This window comes from Xenopus laevis, chromosome 3S (assembly GCF_017654675.1).
Source record: "Xenopus laevis strain J_2021 chromosome 3S, Xenopus_laevis_v10.1, whole genome shotgun sequence".
NCBI classification, from domain to species: Eukaryota; Metazoa; Chordata; class Amphibia; order Anura; family Pipidae; genus Xenopus; species Xenopus laevis.
The window spans coordinates 68,762,232-68,786,039 of NC_054376.1; the positions used below are offsets into that span (position 1 = coordinate 68,762,232).

At 36.9% G+C, this 23,808-nt stretch overlaps 1 protein-coding gene across 3 annotated transcripts in view; it reads right to left on the minus strand.

Moving 5' to 3' along the window:
• The window catches only part of usp6nl.S (USP6 N-terminal like S homeolog), an 85,990-nt gene that overhangs the window by 16,282 nt on the left and 45,900 nt on the right, over positions 1-23,808 (minus strand). For all 3 annotated transcript variants that reach the window (XM_018255722.2, XM_018255721.2, XM_041588458.1), the window contains 9 exons: positions 14,601-14,640; positions 13,393-13,473; positions 12,789-12,896; positions 11,121-11,230; positions 10,622-10,670; positions 8,588-8,708; positions 8,124-8,218; positions 5,265-5,330; positions 3,498-3,597 (listed from right to left, as the gene is read on the minus strand). In XM_018255722.2, the coding sequence (XP_018111211.1) occupies positions 3,498-3,597; positions 5,265-5,330; positions 8,124-8,218; positions 8,588-8,708; positions 10,622-10,670; positions 11,121-11,230; positions 12,789-12,896; positions 13,393-13,473; positions 14,601-14,640 (770 nt within the window). The remainder of the gene's footprint in view (positions 1-3,497; positions 3,598-5,264; positions 5,331-8,123; positions 8,219-8,587; positions 8,709-10,621; positions 10,671-11,120; positions 11,231-12,788; positions 12,897-13,392; positions 13,474-14,600; positions 14,641-23,808) is intronic.

Here is a 23,808-nt window from a genome sequence, read left to right on the forward strand (position 1 = left end):
CCACCCCCATTCCACTTTCTTGCCCAGACAGTAACTCAGTAATATCCAAATCAGTGAAATTGCCCCATTAAATCTGGGCACATATAGGAAGCTTGTATTCAAGGTAACTGGTCTGTGGAAATCCATCCAGTTATTTTAAAATCCAGTGCAAATGCATGAGAGCTGATATAACATGCATGCGTGTTGCCCATTAAACTGGTTATTCCAAAATTATAAATTAACAATACAGTCTGGAGAAGACGGTCAGTGTAGTAGGTTTTCCGAAAACAGTTTGAAAACTGATCCAAAATGTAACAATGATGAATTTATTCATATTTGAGGCTGCTTGTTAATTGGTTGTGCCACATTAAAGCAATTTGTATCATGGTATTGTCTATGCTTCCTTTCAAACTGCTTTTGCTGAAGGACATAATGTAATGTACAACATTGCTCTATCAGGGTCACAGAACAATGCAAGGTCTGTTAGAGTAACACAGCCAGGTAATATCTCTTTGAAATCATGAAAGGCCCTACAACCTTGGTTCTTTCACATTCTGTGTTTAGCCATGTTAAATTAATGGTTCTAAGAACAACTCACAAACAGCCTTTCAAATAAAATCCATCCAAATAAATGAGAAAAAATTAGGTGAGCAGTCACGTTGAACAAAACCAGACAATTTGATATTTAAAACATCTGTCTTCTCATTTAATCAATAAAACAGCAATTACTTGAAAGGCCAGCCAGAAAAGAGTGCACTTTTTTTTGCAGTGATTGCACGTAATTCTTGGTGCATAAATACACTAGAAGAATATTATCCTTCTTAGCCAACGCTCGAGGTAGCTTCTGTTTTATTGATTAAATAAAGGTGATATATCCTTTAAATACTGTATAACAGAAATAGCCATATTTACTTTTTTTATGCTTCCATTAGCGAACAGTTAGCTTTGTTAAAATACACGAGGTAAAAAAACTAAGAGAATGTATAATTCAGAAAAGAAGCTGCATATTTCATCAAACAGGATAATTTGTGAGATAATTATATGTAATTTACTGTGAGCTCCTTTAACCATTTATAAGGTATCTGGATTATACTGTCAGTGTAGTAATTTTTGCATACTAATTTTAAACTGTAGAAAGTGGATCAGAGAGAATAAGAAAGGTCCAACCCTCAAAAGATTAGAAGAATTTTTAGATTACTTTAGAGTGAATAACTTAAAGTCAATCTTTTTTTACCAGTGTAAATGGTGATTTTCTATAACATGAGATAAAATGTCATACTTTCATATGCATAAATCAGATAATAGATAGTGTACAAGGGGCCACAAAAGGTATGGCTGAACTTCTAGTGTTCCGATCATTCATGCAAAGAACACAAAGACTTCTAGCAGCAGCAAGTGAAGGGGAGTAGCGGGTTCTCTTCACTTCCTCATTGGCTGACGCACCATATACTGCCTGAAATGGCACATAGGCTGGTTTTCAAAGCAGCTCGATCGCCTAACCAACCGATATTCATAATACATGGATACTGGTCAAGATAGTATACATTCACAAATAATTGGATCATATAACTGCATCTGTGGCCAGTTAAAGTCTTGGAAGGGATGATTAGGAACTAAAAGGTATTTCGGAGGCTGGCCTGGGAACAAACATAATAAGTGAATTCTTGGGGTGGGAGTCGTCTAAAAAAATGCCCCTCCCCCAGTAAATTAAGTGTTCCCTTTGCTTGTCGATAAGAGGACTAAAATATAATGTACTGGTTGTCCTGTACTGCTAAAACTGGCATGTTTGCTTTAGAAAAATATAATTAGTTCTTACACAGGAATCTAAACCCACTGTATTCTATCTGCTATGTAAACTGCCTTTCCCCTTCTTCAGATTGAATGGCTGTCCCCATGGCTACACAACAACATTAAACAAAATAGGATTATTGTGCATTATTTATGCATTTTAGTTACCATCAAGGACAATGTACTGGTTTTATTACAAAGAAACGGTATAGTGATAAAAAATAATTATTTGCTTAAAATAGACTCTAGATGTCCTACCTATAATTAAGTTTCCCAGATATTGGGTTTCTGGAACTCATACCTGTATTTCCAATGTTTTATAAACCTTAATCATTTCTTTGGCAGATTAAAAGAGGTTACTTAACAAAGAGTACTTGTTATCTGTATAAAAAAAACATTTTTCTATCCTCTACTTTAATTCAGTAAGCACAACATAGTTGCAGCATTACATATTAATGTAGAAAAGAGCTGCTAGCATTTCTCACATATGTGTTGTCATAACCAATGATTCGCTCTTGCCTTATCAGTAATTAACCAATGGCTATAAGATATAGCCACTTTTTCTAAGATGATAACATATTGAAAACCCTCAGGGAGGCAGGAATAAATATATCAAACTAAGCTTCAATTATCTGTCATGTAATCTTTCTTTTTACAACCCTGAAAATGTATGCATACTCCTGTAGTGATGTCACTGTCGTTTGTTCCTGGGAGATATCACAGAATCCTCTCTCAATGCAACTATTGCAAATGTTAAACACCATTTTAGTAGAGAAACTACAGTTAATGATTTAAAAGCATTTCTTTAGGCTTAGACAAACTATTATACACTTATAAGTTAATAAAGATGAATAAAAGGAAAGGGGTGTACTATGCCAGCAAGCATATTAGCCATAAACATGTGCCATTTTTATTGGAATACGTCTTCTGATCACTCATCTTTAAAAATACCAAAGCATGAACAGTTGCATAAAAAGTGAATGCATGATGTGATGGACCATTGTACTGAAGTTAGAGTTAAAAACTGAAACAAAAAAAATGAATGTAGTTTGACACTAACAATGCTTCAATGTTTGATGTACACAACAACTATGAACTAGCTATCGACAGCAATACAAGAGATTAGAAGACCACGTTCACACTGCTGGTATTCTTTTACTCTCTGAGAGCACAGTCCTTGGTAGTCCGTCTCTAGGGAAACACTGGTTAAGATATACATTTTTCTTGTTATACTGCCATAGCTGTAAGAGTGCCATGATCACTGATACATTAATTCAAAGCTAAGGAACAGCAAGAATAATGCTCTGAGCCACATCCTGCAAACACATTCTCTGGAGATATGTGTCATTGTCCCAGTTATGTCAAGATCTGTCAGGAAAATAGGCTTGGAGCAGAAAATAACTGAAAGAGGTCCAAAACACAAATATGGAAATATCAGAGCATGCTGGATATTGTTTCTAATTCTTAACATTATACTGTCTGTGCTTTAACAATTTCAATTACATGCTGTACAGTTCATTTAACAATGGTAAAATAGGCCTAGAGGTATAACAAGTAAAATATTAAGCAAGTCTACAGTCTTTCTTTCAGAGAATTTAGTCAGTGTAGCTTTAGATTAATTGTGAGAGTCTTCATTATACTAAAAATTAAGACTTAGATTAATTGCACAGAAGTAAAGAAACAGTTTATTGTTACTGATTTTGCCAGTTTTAGAGTCTTTGTTGGCTTACTTTTGTGAAGTTTTAATATAGTATAGGACATGGCGGTGAGAATCCTCTCTCCTTCAAGTATGTAAATGTCCCATATCCTCAAGTTTAGAGTGAAAGGAGTCTAGAAAGCAAACAGATGGTTACCTGGTACAGATACTACAAATTCACAATAATTACATTTTTGCTAAATTAAAAAAAAAAAAGCTTTGCTCCTGTAGAAAAACAAAAAGTTCTAGTATTTTCTTATATAAAGTCTAAATTTATACATCTAGATAGAACCTACAATGCATGAAATTTCCTGTGCCAGGTGAAGAACCTTGCCCTACTTTCCAGACTTCATGTTGACTTGATAAAGGCAAAACACAGCTTGTCACACTGACTTCTGGCATTCTGCTTCAGTGATGCCATTGGGGAAGCACATAGACACAGCCACCAGGCATCAATCAAAGTACTAAAGGCTGTATCTGTTTTATGTCAAAGATATGCCAGAAAGGAGAGCAGAAAGAATAAAGCCACCTTGCAAATTCTACACATGTGCAAAACTGAACCATCCAAACATAATTAGAGACAGCTGCACTGCCAGAAAATAACTATCTGAACAAACCACGGCATGATGTACTTTGGCCTACATTAGCCATACACAGTAAAGCAGACACCATGCAGATAAAAACTAGTGGATCCAGCATAAACACATAATTGCATCATTGCTGCTTATAGGGAGGTAGAGATTTGGCAGAAAATATTACACATGCTTATAGCATAGCAGTTTTGTGATACAGGTCTTTCATTTCTAAGAACTGCTTATGAAAGTATTAAATACGCTCAAAAACTTTGATTCATGGGATTGGTTTCCTTTTAGATTTGATTTAGCTGGGTTTAGGTATCTGTAGAATTTTGCATAAAAGCATCGTTATTATTATTTATTAAATTTGAATAGGCCTTTGAAAATAGTTCTTATAAGTTCATATACGGGAGAGGCAGACTAACAAACTGAAGCATCTTATTTGCTTTTCTATAAAGGTAGTAAGCCACACAGCATAGTCATACTTTCTTGATGAAAATATGGTATGCTGTAAGGCTGAACAGGGGTCCAGCAGGGATGGGGTTTTTAAATACCACAGTGATTGCAACAGACTGTGCATCACTGAGCGTCAAAGAACTTTGGAAATACACATGTAAACTATATAATAAAATGGAAATTGAAGAGATACTGACACATTGTTATAAAATCCATAGGAAGATGTCAGTATTACTGGGGGAGTTTAGTCAACAACTTTTTTTAGTTTAAAAATGCACCAAAGTTTAAGGCTCAAGGCCTGACACCTTTAAGGCTCAAGGCCTGACACCTTTAATCCTTTATCTTCTGCCAAATAGAATCATGTTAAATGGGTTATAGGCCCGTGTACTGGTTATTACACAATTAAAGCAACTTACAACAAGTTACTAGTGATACACACATTCTACCTAATTCAGTCCCAACCATATGACTTAAGATGTTTGGTCACACAAGTGGGTGTCATATGAGGGAAGAAGACTCATTTACCTTCTTATCTGCTGCCACTACCAACTATCTTGTAGTGCCTAAAACCCTATTGCTGCTTAGATTATAATATATCTCATTTGAAAAGACACACACGACCATCATTACACGTTTTCTAATTATGCAAAAAGACATTTTAGTTTAAGCTTAAACATTAGAAGTCAGTTTTAACATAATATGGAGGCCTGTTCTCAGCTGTTAAAATAGCAATACACATGACCAGTGCATTAAATTCATAAAATTCTTACCCGATCTAGGAAGCACTGGAAAAACCATTTCATGGTATACAGACTTGTGTAGAGTTCCTGAGTTTCCTATAAGACAACAGAGACATCCAGATAGTGTTAAATGGAAAAACGAGTTATCTAGTAAAATAGATAGTGAGATTTTAGTAGAACATAACAGACATGGAAGGATTTTTATTACTAGAACAGGCATCAATATTTTACTATTCTTGGTTCTCATAGATTGAAATCTCAGAAGGTGAGTAGGTGTTTGAAGTAGTACACTTCCTGTAGCTACCCCTCCCTGAGGAGGTCAACAGGTTTTTTTATGGACTAACAGAAAGGAAATCTAGCAAATTTGGCAAGAAACCAAGTAGTGCATGTAGGATGTAAAAAAAAAACAAGATAATTATATGTTAAGGACAAATAAACAATCTCCATGGGTTCCAAGGCAATTTACAAAATCAACATACAGTTCAGGAAATACATATTTGTTTCTTGTCAGTAACCAGGAGTTTTTATACATACAGTATACAAAAAATGTACAAGAATACAGAGGAGAGCAGGTACACTATAAAATGGAGTGCCTGCACCCAGGGTCAGGACAGACTGGGCTGTAATACCCCTACCTGGGAACTTTCTGATCCACAATGACACACAGGGATACAGTCATATGAAATAGTTTGGGAACCCCTCTCAGCCTGCATAATAATATACTCCACTTTCAATAAAAAAGATAACAGTGGAATGTTTTTCATTTCCCAGGAACAACTGAGTACTAGGGTGTTTTCTGAACAAAGATTTTTAGTGAAGCAGTATTCAGTTGTATGAAATTAAATCAAATGTGAAAAACTGGCTGTGCAAATTTTGCTAATTTGAATGCATGTAACTGCTCAATACTGATTACTGGCAACACCAAATTGGTTGGTTTAGCTCCTTAAACCTTGAACTTCATAGGAAGGTGTGTCCAATCATGAGAAAAGGTATTTAAGGTGGCCAATTGCAAGTTGTACTTCTGTTTGACTCTCCTCTGAAGAGTGACAGCATGGGATCCTCAAAGCAACTCTCAAAAGATCTGAAAACAAAGATGGATCAGTATCATGGTTTAGGGGAAGGCTACAAAAAGCTATCTCAGAGGTTTAAACTGTCAGTTTCAACTGTAAGGAATGTAATCAGGAACCCCAGGTCTGGCAGGCCAAGAAAAATACAGGAGCGGAATATGCGGAGGATTGTGAGAATGGTTACAGACAACCCAAAGATCACCTCTAAAGACCTGCAAGAACATCTTGCTGCAGATGGTGTATCTATACATCATTCTAAAATTCAGCACAAGACACTCAGCAAAGGCTATAAGAGGCGTCTAGAGGCTGTTACATTTGCAAAGGGAAGCTCAACTAAGTATTGATGTAATATCTCTGTTGGGGTGCCCAAATTTATGCACCCGTCTAATATTGTTATGATGCATATTGCATATTTTCCGCTAATCCAATAAACTTTATGTCACTGCTTCTGTTGCAATAAGGTATGTTGTATATTAAAAGGAAGTTGCTACTTTGCAAGCTCAGCCAATGATAAACAAACCTCCAAAGAATTGAGAGGGGTTCCCAAACAAAGGTTTATTTGTTGAACAATATAACTTTAAATAACATGCAGACATATGTATCTCTTCACAGTCACTCTTAGGTGGGTGTATAATCACACAAATGTTCAGTAAGTGCTTCCAACAAATAATCATCCAATGCATACTCACAACCTTAAGGATGAGTGTTCACAGCACCCCAGAGGTAGCATTGCCTGCCTTTGGTGCACAATCTCCACTGAAAGCAAATCGCTCCAATGCTCTCACTATCCCTGAGCCTAACTTCTTGAGTCCCGAAGCTGGCGGCCTTGTCACTGCAGGGTACGAACCCTCCTAGTCTCCTCGTCTGAGCCTCTGGCTGCTCACTAAATAACTCTTGATCCTGTCTTTCACACATAAAATGACTATAACAGAACTGCCCTTGCACTTACCTCACCTATTTTGGAACCTTACTTTGTTCCAGGTCCTATGGAGCATCACTGTACTTTCTCCAGCCTGCAAAAAACTCAGAGGTTGAGAGAAGAAGATACACTTCATGCCCCATCTCACATTATTTGAATATGACCTGCCTGTGTGGCTCACAAACAGGGGTCAACCCAAATACATGGAGGCATCTTGGCCAGACCTCTTCTCCATGTGAGTGAACACAAACTGAAGTGGCTCAAATGAATGGAGCAGTGGCACAGAGCAGATCTGCTTTCTCAGCTTGCAAAAATACATAGGATGATAGCAGCAGAGCCTACAGTTCTGTGAGCCCATGGCTGTTAGACTATTTAGGCTTTATTCAGCCTAATGAGATAATTAGCGTCATGTACCTTTTAAATAAAGTGTTTGTCACTGGATAAGTAGAAGGATGCCTTAACCTTTAAACATGCAAAAACATCTGTTTGCTTTGTTCCTATGTTTTATTATCATTAATAATCAACGGTCAATTACACTTACAATAAGACACACGTTTAAATGTATGTAAAATCTGTTTATCTGATAAATCACTGTTTGGAAAAAACGTACAAGTGATTTGTATGTGTTCCTGTAATGACAGGGTAGCACAAGTTCCTAGAACACTTTTGCACCAGATTGCAAATAACCTCCCACCACCTAGTACAGGAGGCCATGGCACTAACTAAATGTAACAAACTGCTATGCTAGGTCACTATGCCAGTTGTTTAACACTAAGTTTTTTTTTGTTTCTTTTTGTATAAAGGACAGGGATGCACAAATATATGGCATTTTAGAAAAATGTAATATAAGTTTGTAGCAGAGCAAAGGGCATAGCAAATGATATACAATAAATATTCACTCACAAAATGCTGCTTAAGTTTAGGCATAAATTTCTTCAGTATCTTGTCATGATGCTCTTGGAATCTCAAGAGCTTTGGGAAACCTGGAACAAAAAAACCTGAGAAAGAAAACAGAAAATACTGTTTTTTTTAATGCTGTCTCTTTCATTGTGTGATACTAAAAAGCAGGTCTGCTTTGCAAAAAAAAGTTTAGCATTAAAGGCTTAGTAGTAGTTTAGGAGAACAGTGCTTTAAATATAGTTTAGGCTAATGATCTCTCATGAAGAAGTCAAGAAGATGTAGATGCAAGGAAAAACGACAACAGTGCAATCTGTAAATATCAATTGGTAGAGTAGCACAATACACTACATTATTTTGCTGTGCTTCTTGAGGTAAACCTCTTATCATACCCAAAAGTTTTGAACATTCTGCCACATACCCTGTGTATAAACATTTTTAGCGGCAATGCACAAGCCATATTTTCTTACCGTGCATAGCATGTTTTGGCCCTGAGAACAGTTTTACCAGAGCCCAAAAGGCATCTTCTTCATTCATATACATTAGCAGTAAAGCTGTAATCTGACTCATTCCTTGACAGTATCCAACTTCCTGAAGGTAAGACAGAAATGAAGAAGGAAAAAAAACAATCGTGAAAAGCAGAATGCCAGACTAAGATGCACTATGTATGCACAAGAATGCCAAAAATCAGTTCTATAATTATAAATCAACATAGACCCCTGAAACAGAACAGAGTTCTTATAAAGTATCTGTTATGCAACTAAAACCTAATAAAAATATTTTTCCAGTTCTTTGCTATACAAATGGGCTCATTTAGCAGCCTCTACAAACAGGAAAGTCTGCAGCTCAGGAGACTTCATTGCTCTGGCACTTCAATCCATACTGGACATCCAGGTGATCTAAATAAAATATGGGGTTATAACGTCACCTTAATATATGTCATCTGCAGATATTGGGACAGCAGTTTTTTGAATTAGAACCAACTGATATAGAAGGGTGGCTTTACTTAAAGGGATCCTGTTATCGGAAAAACAGGTTTTTTTCAAAACGCATCAGTTAATAGTGCTACTCCAGCAGAATTCTGCACTGAAATCCATTTCTCAAAAGAGCAAACAGATTTTTTTATATTCAATTTTAAAATCTGACATGGGGCTAGACATTTTGTCAATTTCCCAGCTGCCCCCAGTCATGTGACTTGTGCCTGCACTTTAGGAGAGAAATGCTTTCTGGCAGGCTGCTGGTTTTCCTTCTCAATGTAACTGAATGTGTCTCAGTGGGACTTGGGTTTTTACTATTGAGTGTTGTTCTTAGATCTACCAGGCAGCTGTTATCTTGGGTTAGGGAGCTGCTATCTGGTTACCTTCCCATTGTTCTTTTGTTTGGCTGCTGGTGGGAAAGGGAGGGGGGGGTGATATCACTCCAACTTGCAGTACAGCAGTAAAGAGTGATTGAAGTTTATCAGAGCACAAGTCACATGACTTGGGGCAGCTGGGAAATTGACAATATGTCTAGCCCCATGTCAGATTTCAAAATTGAATATTTTTGCTCTTCTGAGAAATGGATTTCAGTGCAGAATTCTGCTGGAGCAGCACTATTAACTGATGCATTTTGAAAGAAATGTTTTTTCCCATGACAGTATCCCTTTAAGTACTCTAGTATCCTTGCATATTAAAAATCCTACTAATATATCCTATATATTCCACTAATATATGTTGGTACTGATTCACATAACATGATCTAGAAGTCTGGAATCTGTCTGCGCCAAAGGGGAAAAAAATACCAACAAGGTTATAAAATAATGAACACGTATGTTGTCGGATAGTATTCTAGTTAAGCAAACTAATTCAGCACTTTTTGTGGAACACATGCTATGTAAACATTATAACATATTAAATATGAAATATAAGCAACAAGTTTTCCACTCTTTCCTCCAGCAAAATGCAGCCTTCTAAGACTCTCTGTAATTAATGCAGATACAGTGAAATATGCCCAATTACACATTTAATTTCAAACAAGGCAGACACACTGCTGGACACACTTGTAAACACATTGTCAGGTGCAATGGGTTAATAATCCTGGATTAGAAACCATGTAACACTTTTGCCAAGAGATTTCACGCATACACTTAAATGCCATCTGGAAGTGCAGAGCTGTGGTAGGCGTAATAGTCCCGAAGCAAAATGGATTCTCTGATGATTGTGACCAACATGATAATTATACACAGATGTTACTGTATAAGAGATATGAACACCAATGATGTCAACACAAAACAAGATACCTCCAAGACCTTACAACTCCACATACAGCAATCTATATATAGTTGTTATGCTGGCCCATAACAATACTTACAACTATGCACTCTTCCCTCTGTGCACTGTTTATATTCAGAGTATGCCAATGTATGCTCATTGTTTCCTCTGTGTTTCAACTTAAATCTTTTAAAATTACACAATCCAAATTTTGATTAATATGCCTCCCCATGTATATGCTGTGTGATGACTTACCGTGTTATACAGTGAATAGGCCGCCAACACATGAAACAAAGCTTGTTGCCTAAGAGTTGAAGGAGAAAGAGTATCCATTTAGCATTAAACAAATTCAGCTTTGACTATGTGCCAACTTGTTTTACATGGTTTAGAACATTCAGCTACAACATTGTAAAGAGAAAAACAAAACACAAATCAATATAGTATGGAGAGTGCAATGTTTCTAGAAGCAGCTTTTCACTTCTTCCTAGCAATTATTTGTAAAATCCATACAGAATTTTACAAAATGAACAATACTAGGGAAGAAGGAAAGTAGGTTTCAAACAAAGATACACTTCCATTTAACCGAAGAGCTGCTTAAGAAGAAGTGGCTTTTTAAATGATGTGCATGCAACAGCACAAATGAGTTATATTTGAAATATTGGCAGAAAGAAAGAGCAATATCAGTATATATGCAGTTATGTAGCACATTTATAAATGCTACCCAATGATTATGCATGTGCTTAGTCCAACTTACTTTACACCATATCTGTCTCTGAACATGATGTGGTCTCGAAACGTTCGGTTCACATCCAAGTCAATTTGTCTGATGTCAGTAGACAAGCGTCTTGCTCTTTGTTTTAGGACCTTAGTACAGATTAGAGATATAGCATATAAATTAGTAACATGCACAGCTTCTTACTTAAAACATTAGTGCATTTTAACCACAGCAAGAATTCATATTAACACATTCAAACATACACCACAGTGCAGTGTTGTTGTCCCCCCAGGTCTGCCTACCTTGTGTTAGCCACTCCCTCCTGCCGCGTTTTGCGTTATTGGGTGGTTCATCCGAGGAGGTGCTTATAAGTAAGTATAAGTAAGTAGCACTTATAAGATAATATACTTTAGCATTATGCAACTGCACGCCCCTTTGTCAAACTTGATAAATGTACATATAATCTTCGGGTGACTTCAGAAAACAAAGTGCTCCGACTGCCATCCCTCTGGCATTTTACATTATAGTTGGTGGGAAGGCAGTTCAGGGAGATTAGTCGCCCCGAAGAAGAGGAGATTCGTCACCTGGTGACTTATCTCCCCGAATCTGAGCGTGTGTCTCTGCCCTTAGAGTTCACCATTTGATAAATACACTTCTGAAAATCCCGTAGGAATGAATAGAAAGTGGGTGAGGTTTTCTTGGACAAACTCTAATCTCACATTTTGCCCCAAAAAGTTAATTTTACACTGATACAAGCTTATATAAATGCTACGGGTTATTTTTAGAGTAACAAAGACAAAACATATTAAAAGTTATATTTAATAACAAAAAAAAAAAAAAAGATAGATAGAGATATATATATATATATATATATATATATATATATATATATATATATATATATATATATATATATATATATATATATATATGAGGATTGAACAAATTCACTTATAACCATCTTAGTGAGTGCCTCCAGTGCATTTAACTATTTTGAGATATGGGAGTTGCACCCAGGACTTGCTGCTAACATTGGTGAATGCCAATTTTGGATTTTAAAAATAAAATAATATTTTTTAAAATTCCAGTGTGCGCTGCTTACTACCCTGGACATGTGAGGGTTACCAAAATACAGGCAGTGCAAAGAAAGTGAAAAGACAGGGTTACAGACACTCTAGGCCTTCAAAAAGAGCTGTTGAGCTAAGCCTGCTATTACTGCTCTAAAAATGCAAATATCAGAAACAGCTTAAATTAGAAAATTAATGTATATCGAAAATGTGCTCATACTACTTTGAGTAAGTTTACATCAATTCATTGTTTTGGGTTTAGTTCCCCCTTTAAGATACATAATTCTAAATTAACTGCAAACCATGTCAGAAATTTTGATTTTGAATTGATTCTGCTTTGAAGATCAAAGAATAAACTGTATTAAAAGCTAACATTTTAAGTATACTTAAAGCCAATGCATTACCTGTAAAATTGCTACTGAAGAAACAAAGTTCCAATTTATCTCCACTTTTGGTGAAATTTTGATTCATCTGTGAGGTACATTCCTAATCCAACAGCCTAGGAAAAATGTTCTGGGGCACACTCATTCTGAGCAAAGATGAGCTCTGTGTGGGCACCCTACAAATTGCAACTGGCTTCACTCTTTGGTGAAATCACACCAAAAATAAATGCCTATATTACTAAGCTTGGCATTCTTACCAGGTAAAGATCTCTTTTCTCCCCCTTCAGTTTTGGAACATCCAAGATTAGAGACCACACTTCCCCTCTAAGCTGAAGTGGGATACCCTTATAAATCCTCCTGTGAAGCTAAAAATGAAAAGAAATACTTTGGTACAAAGGTACTTTGGTAAATAATTGCAAAAGGGCATGTGGGGATACTCTGGTGCTCAACGATTGCAAGGAAATGACTAAACAAACATAAAAGCAGATCAGTCCCTTCATTATGTAGAAATGTTTTAAATCAAACTTCAAAGAGGCTAGATTTACAGTTGAGTCCTAAAGTATACATGCACCTATACTATAGATCTTCAAACTCAGTACTTTACATCTTAACATATATTACTATACATTTCCTATGTTAAGTTAAATACAGTATCTGCCTTATTTTTATATAAGGTCATTTCAAAGTTATAGCATAGACGGATTTATTCTATTTTTTACCTTATCATCTTTTATGCTGGTTAAAAGTTTACATACACTCTGCTAGTAATTAGTGCCATTGCATTTTAATTGTTTAAATTGGAAATACAATAATAAGAATAGTAAGAGGTTTCCTCTGTGGAAACATATTAATATCATTTACCTTTTCACTGTTCTTGTACCTATCCCAGCTTTTTATCATTTTCACCCATTTCGTAGTTCTTTCTATTTCAATCAGTTTTTGCTGATAATAAAAAGTAAAACAGTAACATGTGTGTCAGAAACAGCATAAAAAAATGTGTTATTTTTGTAGTGTTATAGTTAAATTAAAAGTTAAAAAATTAATTTTTGTTTTTGAACGCCTTTGTGGAGAAAAGCTTGTTTTTACAACAGGTCAACATATTCCTCATAAGGTCAAGAGAAGGAAGGCCATGTTGAAGGATTGTGAATTGTAAGAGAGGGCTGAACAATGGTCTTTAGCTTAAAGTGATATACATGACTATGTCACTCAATCTTTTTTGGCAACAATCTAATGTATTAAAACTGCCACCTTGCCTTCCAATAGGCCCTGGTTGCATATCTGTGTTGGCCATGGCCACCCACATGCACAGTATTCAGGAATGGCTGTTTTAGCTGTAATGTTGAGAGGCTTGACATGCTAGAGCAAGAAAGTAAACCTTCTCCTGCTTAGTGGATATTTAAGTTGCCCCAAGGCCCAAGAGAAATGGTGTCAGTAGTATTAATGGTGGACTGATTTAAGTAAAGAAAGGGGGGTTAGAGGAAATGCAAACTCAAAATATTGTAAAATTGCTCAGAGCACTTTAGCCATTTATTTTTCCCTTGCAGAGCTAACCAGCAAGTTGCCCCAGTTTTATAATAACGTCATTACATAATATAATGCAATTAATACATGATCTAAAGTTTCTCTGAAAAGGAACATCAGAAGAGTTTGCTCTTATTCTTCTGAAACATTCTCAGGTCTACAGCTAGGTTGTTGGCAGAACTGTCCAGCAAGTGGCACTGCTATTCTCAATTTCATTATATTAGCAGCACAAAAAATTGCTAATTCTTTGAAACTGTAAATTGCCAATGTACTCTGGGCACTCTACATTAATTCCTTTTCAGGGTATACATCTCCTTTAATAGTAAGTGATAATGACACCACATCATTTGCAGGAATTATATGCACTGATATAAATGGCACCATTCACTGAGGAAGAAAAGCAGAATGTCTACTGAAAAATATTTAAATTTACATTGTACTGAGCTAGATTTCTGCACAGTATAAAGAGCTAATAGACAATAAACAAGGTGAAAATGGCATTGCAAGAATTTTCTTAACACCAAAAATATGAAAACATAAAATAGTACCTTTTGTGCTACCTCATCATGAACTGGCAGTTCTTCTTTGCTACAAAGAGAAAAAACATTTATACATGTTGGCTCACTATACATAAAAACAAAAATGCTGCTTAAAGTAACGTGCAGGGAGGAGAAAATACAGCAGGAGAGCTGTCCTGTTAGAGGCAGTATAAGCCTATCTATAGTGCACGAAAAATAAATGGCTGTGCTTTGGAATCTACAGCTTTTGCAATCTTAGTTATTATATTGAATTCAGGGAATCTTAACATACGGACACAATAATTTCTAAATCAAGTCCTGAGTTGAAAAACTAAGTTTAAAACCTTGTTTTGTCTCTTGAAGCGGTGTGGCAGGAGTCAGGCTAAAATGCTTGAAAGATCAGAACCACAGTGAAGAAGGAAAAAAAAAAAAAGGGATAAACTAATGCTCATTTCTATTAAGGTCTAATGAGGTAGTTAGGGCCCTCGCAAGCATTGTTTATCACTAGACAAGTGGAAAGATGTCCTGGTTTTCATGCCAGAACTACTATTTTCATTGTTCCTGCTTTTCAAAGTAGCTTTAAAATGTAACAGTGCATTAACATTTGTAATATGTGTTTTTTTAACACAATGATTTCTGTTGTATTTGTTTACTGCTTTCCAATTACAAAAAGAAACTAAAATTTAATGTGGCAAGGGGTGCTTAAACTTTTGCATGTAACTAGGCCCCCATATAGGGGCCGATAAAAGTTGCTGACAGATCGAGTCCCTGTGTGGGGCCCTCCGACGGGTTTAGCCGAAAGTCGGCCAGATGTTAATCTGTCAGGGTAAAAAAATCTTCACAGATCACGGCCACATCTGTTCATTGATGCAGTCCCACGATCCGACTCTGGCAGCATTATGATCTGATTGTTGGCCCTAGGGCCCACGATCAGATCACCCCAATATCGCCCACCCTAATGTGGGAATATCGGGGAGAGATCCCCAATATTGGCCATCTCTCAGTGTATAGCAAGCTTAACTCTGATCAGAAGAACTTACTGCAGTGCTTTATTTTGTCTCCCTGTAATCCCAAATTTAGGGTGATTTTCAATCTGCATTTCGTTACTGCCAAATACATCATGCCTGCATGTCTAAACATACTCCAGTGTAGGGTCGGACTGGCCCAGGAGGACACCGGGGAAAAAACACAATCCGAAGGGGGGGTGTGGGTGTGTGTATGGGTGTGTCACATTGGTGGGTGGCCCTGAGTCTGCAACCCCAGTGGCCCCGAGTCTGCAACCCCAGTGGCCCTGGGCCCCCCAGTCCAACCCTGCTCCAGTGCATACATTTGCAATTTACCTATCCTTTATACACACCAACATATAACAAACACACACGCTCTAAGGTGTAACTCGAGATGAAGCAGACCATGTGACTGCTGGGGGTCCCAAAAGGTATAGTGGAACTGATAAACCGTTTAAGTAGCGTTAGTTAGATAGCTGCTACACCTGCAGTTCTTTCAAATGAATTGATTTTAGCCAGAGATAATAAAATATACAATGGATGTCTGCAAATGCAAATACGTAACTTATGTCATTTGCATTCAAACAGACTTTAAATGTAATACTAGCCAGAAATAATGAGTGTAAACATTTTATGAGGGTTTTAGACATCAGTCAGAAAAACAGGAATATTAGACTTCTCTGTAAATGTGCCAGCACTATGCTAAAGGGGTGGTTCACCTTGAAGTTAACTTTTATCATGTTATAGAATGACTAGTTCTCAGCAACTTTTCAATTTGTCTTCATTATTTATTTTTTTTATAGTTTTTTAATTATTTGCCTTCTTCTTCTAAAGCCAGTAAGGCTTAAAAGTAAGAACTAAAGCTTAACCAAAGAAGTAGGCTAGAAATATTGTACACTATGTTTTGGGCTTCTATACCAGCCCAAGGCAACCACAGCCCTTTAGCAGAAAAGTTCTGTGTATCCAAATATGCCTCCAGAAGCTCCCATCTTCTTTTCTGCTGATTCACTGTACATGCTCTGTGCTGCTCTAAATTACTGAGCTTAGGGACTGACTCAAAATATACAGTACACATAGAATATATAAGGCTGATAAGTCACATTATAAGGCTGACTAATAATTAATACAGATAATTATATGGCAGCACAGAAAACAGCGCATTTTGCATCAAAATTTAATAATCAGCCTTGTAGCATCAGTTTATATTACAGGCCAACCTCATTATCTTATTGATAATGTGCGACAACCCCTAAGTTTAGCTTCTCAACAGCTTTCCAAGATGGTGAGCCCATTGAAAACTTTAGGCTGGTGCAATATGTTAAGTTTATAAAATAGGGCATTTTAAGCCATATTCATTGCTAGGGTTTAGTTCTCATTTAAAGGAACAGTTCAGTGCAAATGTGAAACTGGGTAAATAGATAGGTTGTGCACAATAAATAATGTTTTCAATACTGTTAGTTAGCCAAAACTGCCTAATGTAATAGAATAGTCAGGGATCCTTTGCAGCTCTCTACCCTGTTACCAGTCAGAAATAAATCAAGGACTTAAAGAGGGACTATATGGGACATAACTGTTCAGTTTTTGAATTTGACCTGTGTGTTAAGGCTCAAAAGTAAACAGTTAGGGGTCCAAAAATCATGCATGAGCGTTCAGACATTCAGAAGAGCCCTTAGCCATACTCGAACAGCAAGTAGCTGTCATTATTCTACGAGAGCAAACAGTGAATACTTCTTCTGGTTAGCTACATGAATCTGTTAATCTTCATTTCTGTTGGAATGGTAAATATGTAGCCCTCTCTCTAGCTGTTGAATTCTGTTTACAGATGATCAGAAATTGATGGGGGCATGTTGGGAATACAAAAAACAGCATGTTTCATTTCACCACTGCAGATATACGGTACATTTTTTCTCTAATGTATGTCTAGTAAGATTCTCATTTATCCAGGTCATGATATACAGTACCTAGTAGAATTAAGTCAAAGCAACTGGACATGTAGGAGCAGATTAAACAAGGGTCGAATAGTAAATTCGAATTTGAATTTTTGAGTTTTAAAATTCACACATTCAAATTTCAATTCCCCTTTTCGAATGTAAATTCGAATGTGAGATTTATCACACCTCGACCATGGAAACAGTCCTAATTTGAATATTCGTCACTTAAAACCTGCCGAGTTCAGGTACAAGTTAATGGCAGAGGTCAGTTGAGCCATTTGGAGATGTACTGTAAATAGCCTTGATGACATTTGAGGATTTTTTCAGGAGAAAACTATTTGTACAAATCACATATGAATCGAATTCGAATTTTCAGTTAAAGAACCATTATTGAATTGATTGAATATTAGATATATTAGATATTCAAATATTTTTCTTAAATAACCTCCCAGTCAAATTGTATTGGAATTTAGAAATAAATTCACATTTATCAGAAATTTGACTTTTGATAATCGGGCCTCAGAGTTTTTCTTGAAAATGTTTCAATGTGGCTGGAACATCGGAAAAACTTAGGAGAATTTTCAAGAAACATCACATTCCTGTGTATTTCAAACCCAGCGACACCCTAATACAGAATTTGGTGCACCCTAAAGACCCAACACCAAAGCACATAAAGATCAATGTGATTCATGCAGTCCAGTGTAGGGAGGAGTGCTCCGATATATACAGTGACAAAGAAACCGCTCTGTAAGAGAATGGCCCAACAAAGAAGGGCTAACTCCTCAGCACTAGACTCAGCAGTCTATTTGCATTTCTTTGAGGACAACAATGTGCACATTTTGAGAGAGGACAGATGGTGAGTTTCAGCCAATACCTCACTAAAGTTTAATGGAACCATTGTGATTGGATGTCTGTGACTTTACTACCCTCAAGGGTTTAAATGCCGGGAATTCCCTACCACTTCAGTTGCACTGAATAAGCCACTAGGATCAATGGTGAAACGCTTTCAAGAAAAACTTTAAATTATCCAGTTGCCTTTGACTTAATTCTACTAGATAGATACTGCTTCTCTTTTTGCTGCTTGTCTGCTGTATATGTAGTATATAATATTGCAAGCCCAGTAATTTTGCATAACTCTGCAAGTAATGGAAACTAAAACAGGAGAAGCACAAAGACCAAGTCTTTTCAGGGTTTTTTTCTGCATTGAGCATGTGGGTGCAAAACCACAGGGAGACTAGAATCAACGAGCACTTTCATTGCTACGCAGTGGAACACATTGAAATCCACTAGACATCCAAAGCAGGTTGAAACACCAATGTTTATGTACCCTAAGGTAATAGATAGAAAGCTACAAAAATAACTGTATGTATGAATATTTGGTAGACATACATTTACAATTCTATATGGCAGAGATTTTTTTACAAAACGAAAGAAAAAGCAGTTAAGTGTATTATCTCAGTCACTTTTCTGTAACTAACTAGCATAAACAGCTCTTTTTCATTCAATAGCTACAGTTAAATCCTTCTTAAAGAATGTGGTTATGTATAAAACTCTTCACAATGCCAATTCAGTCCTGTAACTATTTCTCTACAAGTCTTTACTGAATAAACATATCTGAATATAAAATCTCACAACAGAGCACTTTGTAAGATTATTTTATATACCATAAGGCAAAACTTATTAGCAAAATCACATTTCAGTAGACTTATTTTAAATATTTTATACTAAAATTTAAACTGGAAAGAAAAACTATTGTAATAATTGTGTAATAAGTAAAAAGATAAAAGTACATATATACTGTACGGCTTGAAGTTATATGCAATCCATTATAGGCTGCAACAATTTGTTTGACAGGTTTCAGTCAGAAATTACCTAATAACTGAATGCTCATAGAAACTGGGGTTCATAATTTTTTTGGTTTGATTTTTTGTTTGGGCTAATTGATTTACAGTGTGTGTGTGCATATAACATACTGACACTTTAGAAACACAATGCTTAACCAAGCAAGGTATTCAGATGCTCATAACTTTCTTTGAGGCATCAGTAAGAAGCAACTGTCATTACGCTATTAACCCTGCCTGGAACTGCCTAGTAACTACTCAGGAAATGAAAAAAAATTATAATATAGAGTTACCACTGCAAGATTTATGATTGCACTGGTTGTATATTAAAGACAGTACTCTGTATGGAACCTATTCCACTTGGCTACCGAATCTGCTGCAATATTTTCAGACTGCAAAATAAACTATTTCTTCAGCAGTGGCTTCCTTGTGGACGCTGAACCATAGAACTAAATGTGTGCCATGCTTGTGATTGGCCAGGTGCTTAACAGGTACTTACACGATGCTAAGCACCACTGTGATGGAAGCCTGTCCATACTGAAAGCCATTAGCACTGAAGACATGTATCAATTACAGACATGCATACAATTATAATGAACACAGATGCTGCACTGAGAATTTACTATAGGATTGTCCCATTTTTTTAATAATTTGTTTTTTGTTGGGACACTTCAGCTACCTTATGTGACCCTACCTGTTTCACCATGTTCTGGTTAAAACAAATAGTAGATACGGGAGGCAAGCAAGTCCCTAGAATGTCCGAGAGAGGTCACCAATGTGACCATTGACAAATGGCTCTATTTAAGAACAGTCTGACAACAGGAGCCACACACACATTACTTTCTGTACGATTCATAAAATAACTTAATATCAAGGAGATACTGAATACTTCAGTAATGCTATTTAGCATATACAGTAATGAAATACTTTTCAATGTAGGATTACCTTTGCAACACATACAAAATACAACATTTTTCTCTAAATCATAGAAAAATGTTTGCCCGTGTTTTATACTAAGTAATGTCTGTTTTGGCCTACCCAAATTGATTAGGAAATGCTTTCAGTTGAAGCACTGAGAGTGCTGGAAACATACAGTGCCCTGCACTACATGGGGTTAAATCACTACTGCCAAACAGAAACACTATTATATACCATACAGAGGAGAAGTCTGTATATTGAGGTTCCACTCATCTGATGATTCAGTTTGCCAAGAAGTTAAATCAACATGCATTATCCGTGTGGTGACTGCATACCTTTTTTTTTGTATGAAAAGATGTCTTATTCAGAGGGGGTTTTTTTTTTAATGCTGCAATTCCTTTAGTGAAACTTAAAACTCCATATTTTCTGTTCTAAAAACTGGACATTTTACGTAGTACAGCAAAAGAACTTTTCTAGTATTAAATCACTTGTTCTGCCTTGAAAAGACCAATTTAATAAACACTCATTAACGCAGAGAATGGTTAATACTTGCTAAGAATCAAATGTAGTCATGCAGCATATGCAACACTGTATGAAGCAGATTTACTGAGGAGCATGTTGGAGCTGTGTGTGGGCACTCACTTTTGCGGCACCATTAAAGGAGAAAATTATAAATCACTGGGTTTTACCAAATGGCAGGCACCCCCAGTGATTGTAATCATATCTGATACCCTGGGCCAGTGCTCATTAGCAGAAAATAACACCAGCCTAGGGTTCTTCTTACCATTCTCACCATTGGGCAACCTATTCCTGCTTCTTTTTCCTTTGCTTGGGTGTGCATGAGCAGTATAGTGAAAAGGTGAATTTTAACAAAATATCCAGATTTTCCACTCAACCATGTGTCTGCCCTGGGCAATGAAGAAAGAAGAAGGAGAAATAAGAATGCCCTGTGGTGCTTCCTAAGAACCATGGGCTAGTGCATTTTTCTTCCAACAGGAGCAATGTACTTGATTAAGTCCAATCAGTCCCCTGTTTTTTCAGTAATTATTCCAAGCTTTTCAACACCCAAATGAGAAGCCATCTCCACAGGGCCAGATTTACATAGTGGACACCCCTAGGCCCACTGGCATTCGTCGCCCCTATTCCCTCCCCTTTATTTGTGCAAATTTTCATCATCTGGACAGGAGCAACAGGGATTGCACATGGGAAATTTAAAAAATGATTGTATCTCCAGCGCATCACCAGTGTTTTTGAACCAATGTGGGTGTGGTTGGGCAACACGCCGTCCCCCTAAAATCCTGCCGCCATACACCCAGGCCTAGGTGGCCTTTCCACAAATCCTGGCCTGCACCTCCATTCCACTAAACAGAAGAATGTAGACTACAGAGCATTTCAGTGCAATTCTGTGTAACTTTACTTATGTAACATAGCACTGTGTTCCATTAATAAAGTTACACAGAATTGCACTGAAAGGCTATTCAGTATACATTAACTGCTTATAACAGGAACAATGGCCTGAGGAATCAGGTACGTGATTACAAATTAAAATTACTGGCACCCCCAGGGATTTAAACTTTTTGCTGGCTATTACCTCATCTAGCTTAAAACCGGTAATAAATGTGGACTGTGTTTACCCAGTGCAACAGTGACATTTATATAATTTGTGTTCTTGTTTTGTGGTCAAAAATAGTAAGAAATTGCCAAAGGTTAGCCTCAGCTACTTAACGCTGACCTTACATGTGAACATGCTGTCAATAGATAAAATAATTTGTGTTACTTTTGGGAAGTGTCCTAGAACATAGTAGTTTTGGGTCAATCAGATGATAATATCTGTATGTGTATAGTGAATCTGACAATAACAATAGAATTATAATGATGAGGGAAAGCATTCAATCCCTGATTGGTTTCAGATTAGTTTCTTTATATGCATAGCCAGTTTACATTGCAGTCTTTCCTAATAATTTGCTGCCTATTGCTGCTTTTAAAGCACAACTTTTACAGTTGTTACTGTTCAATAAACAAGTCTGCCATGAAGTGCAGTAATATGCCCTATGCACATGGCAAGCACACCTAAAACACATAAGTTAAATTATATATTTTCTCCAAAGGTGCTGAATTTCATAAAAATTGTGCATTTCATTAGCATTGATCTCCATTCCTGTGGGTCAGCTTCATTGTGTACAATGCTATCAATTAACATTTGTGTTCCATGTTGAACTTGGGAACCAAGGGCCCACCAGATAACCGGACATGGAGGGCCACACGCCAGAGCCCTAAAATGTTTTCTCCTTGCGGAGAACAACATTGGCATCTTCACAAGGCATTAATTATTTAACTTATTAATATAACCAAGGAAGGCACAGTTTTTCAAAACAGCACATTAAGGGCTGATTCTTTATGGACATCTTTGCACTCTCCCTGTGTTCTGTTTGCTGCATTGTGCTATTTTTGCTGCATTATTGCTAGTTCAAGCTGCGTAATACTGAGCAATATAGTGGGGACAGACAATGCTCAGTGCAGGCCAGTCAGAAACAAGTGGGACTTGTGAGTTTCCCCAGGGGTTGGGAAGGTTCAGATCAGCAACTACACATTCTTAACAGGTGGGTTGGGGCCAAACTCTTCTTTCCATCCATCCCACCTACAACCTTACTATGCCCCACCTTTTCTGTCAGTCTGTATTTTTAGACTTGCACCTGCTTTGTCCTACCCCTCCGGAGAGGCCAGAGAAAGGCAGGATGGGTGCAGGTCTATAAATACAGGTTTGCTGGTTCAGGTTGGGAGTGGGTAGACTCTTTGTGTTTCCGCAAATCACTAGCGTGCAGGGAGGACAACTCTATATCTGTGTTGTATACAGACCAGATTATATGTTGATTTAGATAATCTATTAACTCATGCTCTCCAATTTACACTTTGCAAATTCTTCCTTAGAAATAAACCCTGCTAGCATTATATAAATAACAGCCACCCTGGATTCTCCAGCTAATCAGTGACAATAAATTTGGCGTGTTATATCAGGTACATACTGAACATAACTATTAAAGAAGAACTAAAAGTATAATCACTAAGGGGTGCAAAACTGTTAAAATGTTTTACTGGATACCTTGAACCAGAACTCTGAATAGCAGAAAACTGCACCAGCATGGGGTACTTCTGTAGAAGCTCATCAACGTTTTGGGGGGGGGGGGTGTCCCCCCCCCCGAAACGATGTTTGGTGGCTGAATAAAAGGGTATATTCCCCGACTGCATTAATCAGCGTGTGTGTGGATCCGTTTCTTATACACATTGGTTGCTAAGGGACCCGGCCGGGTCAACGGAAGGAACACACCACCAATTGCAGGATTGGTGAACTACAGGTGTGCGGTAGGAGAATTACATGGTTTATTCAGCTAGGCCATATGCCTTTACTCATAGTGTGGGAGCTCAAGTACTTCAAATGAAATAATAAGGAAATTGGTGTTTGGGATAAATCATGTGAAAATGTGGAAGGTGTTTCAAAAGGATTCACTTTCCCTTTTATTTTAAATACAGTATTTTCTTTGTTTCA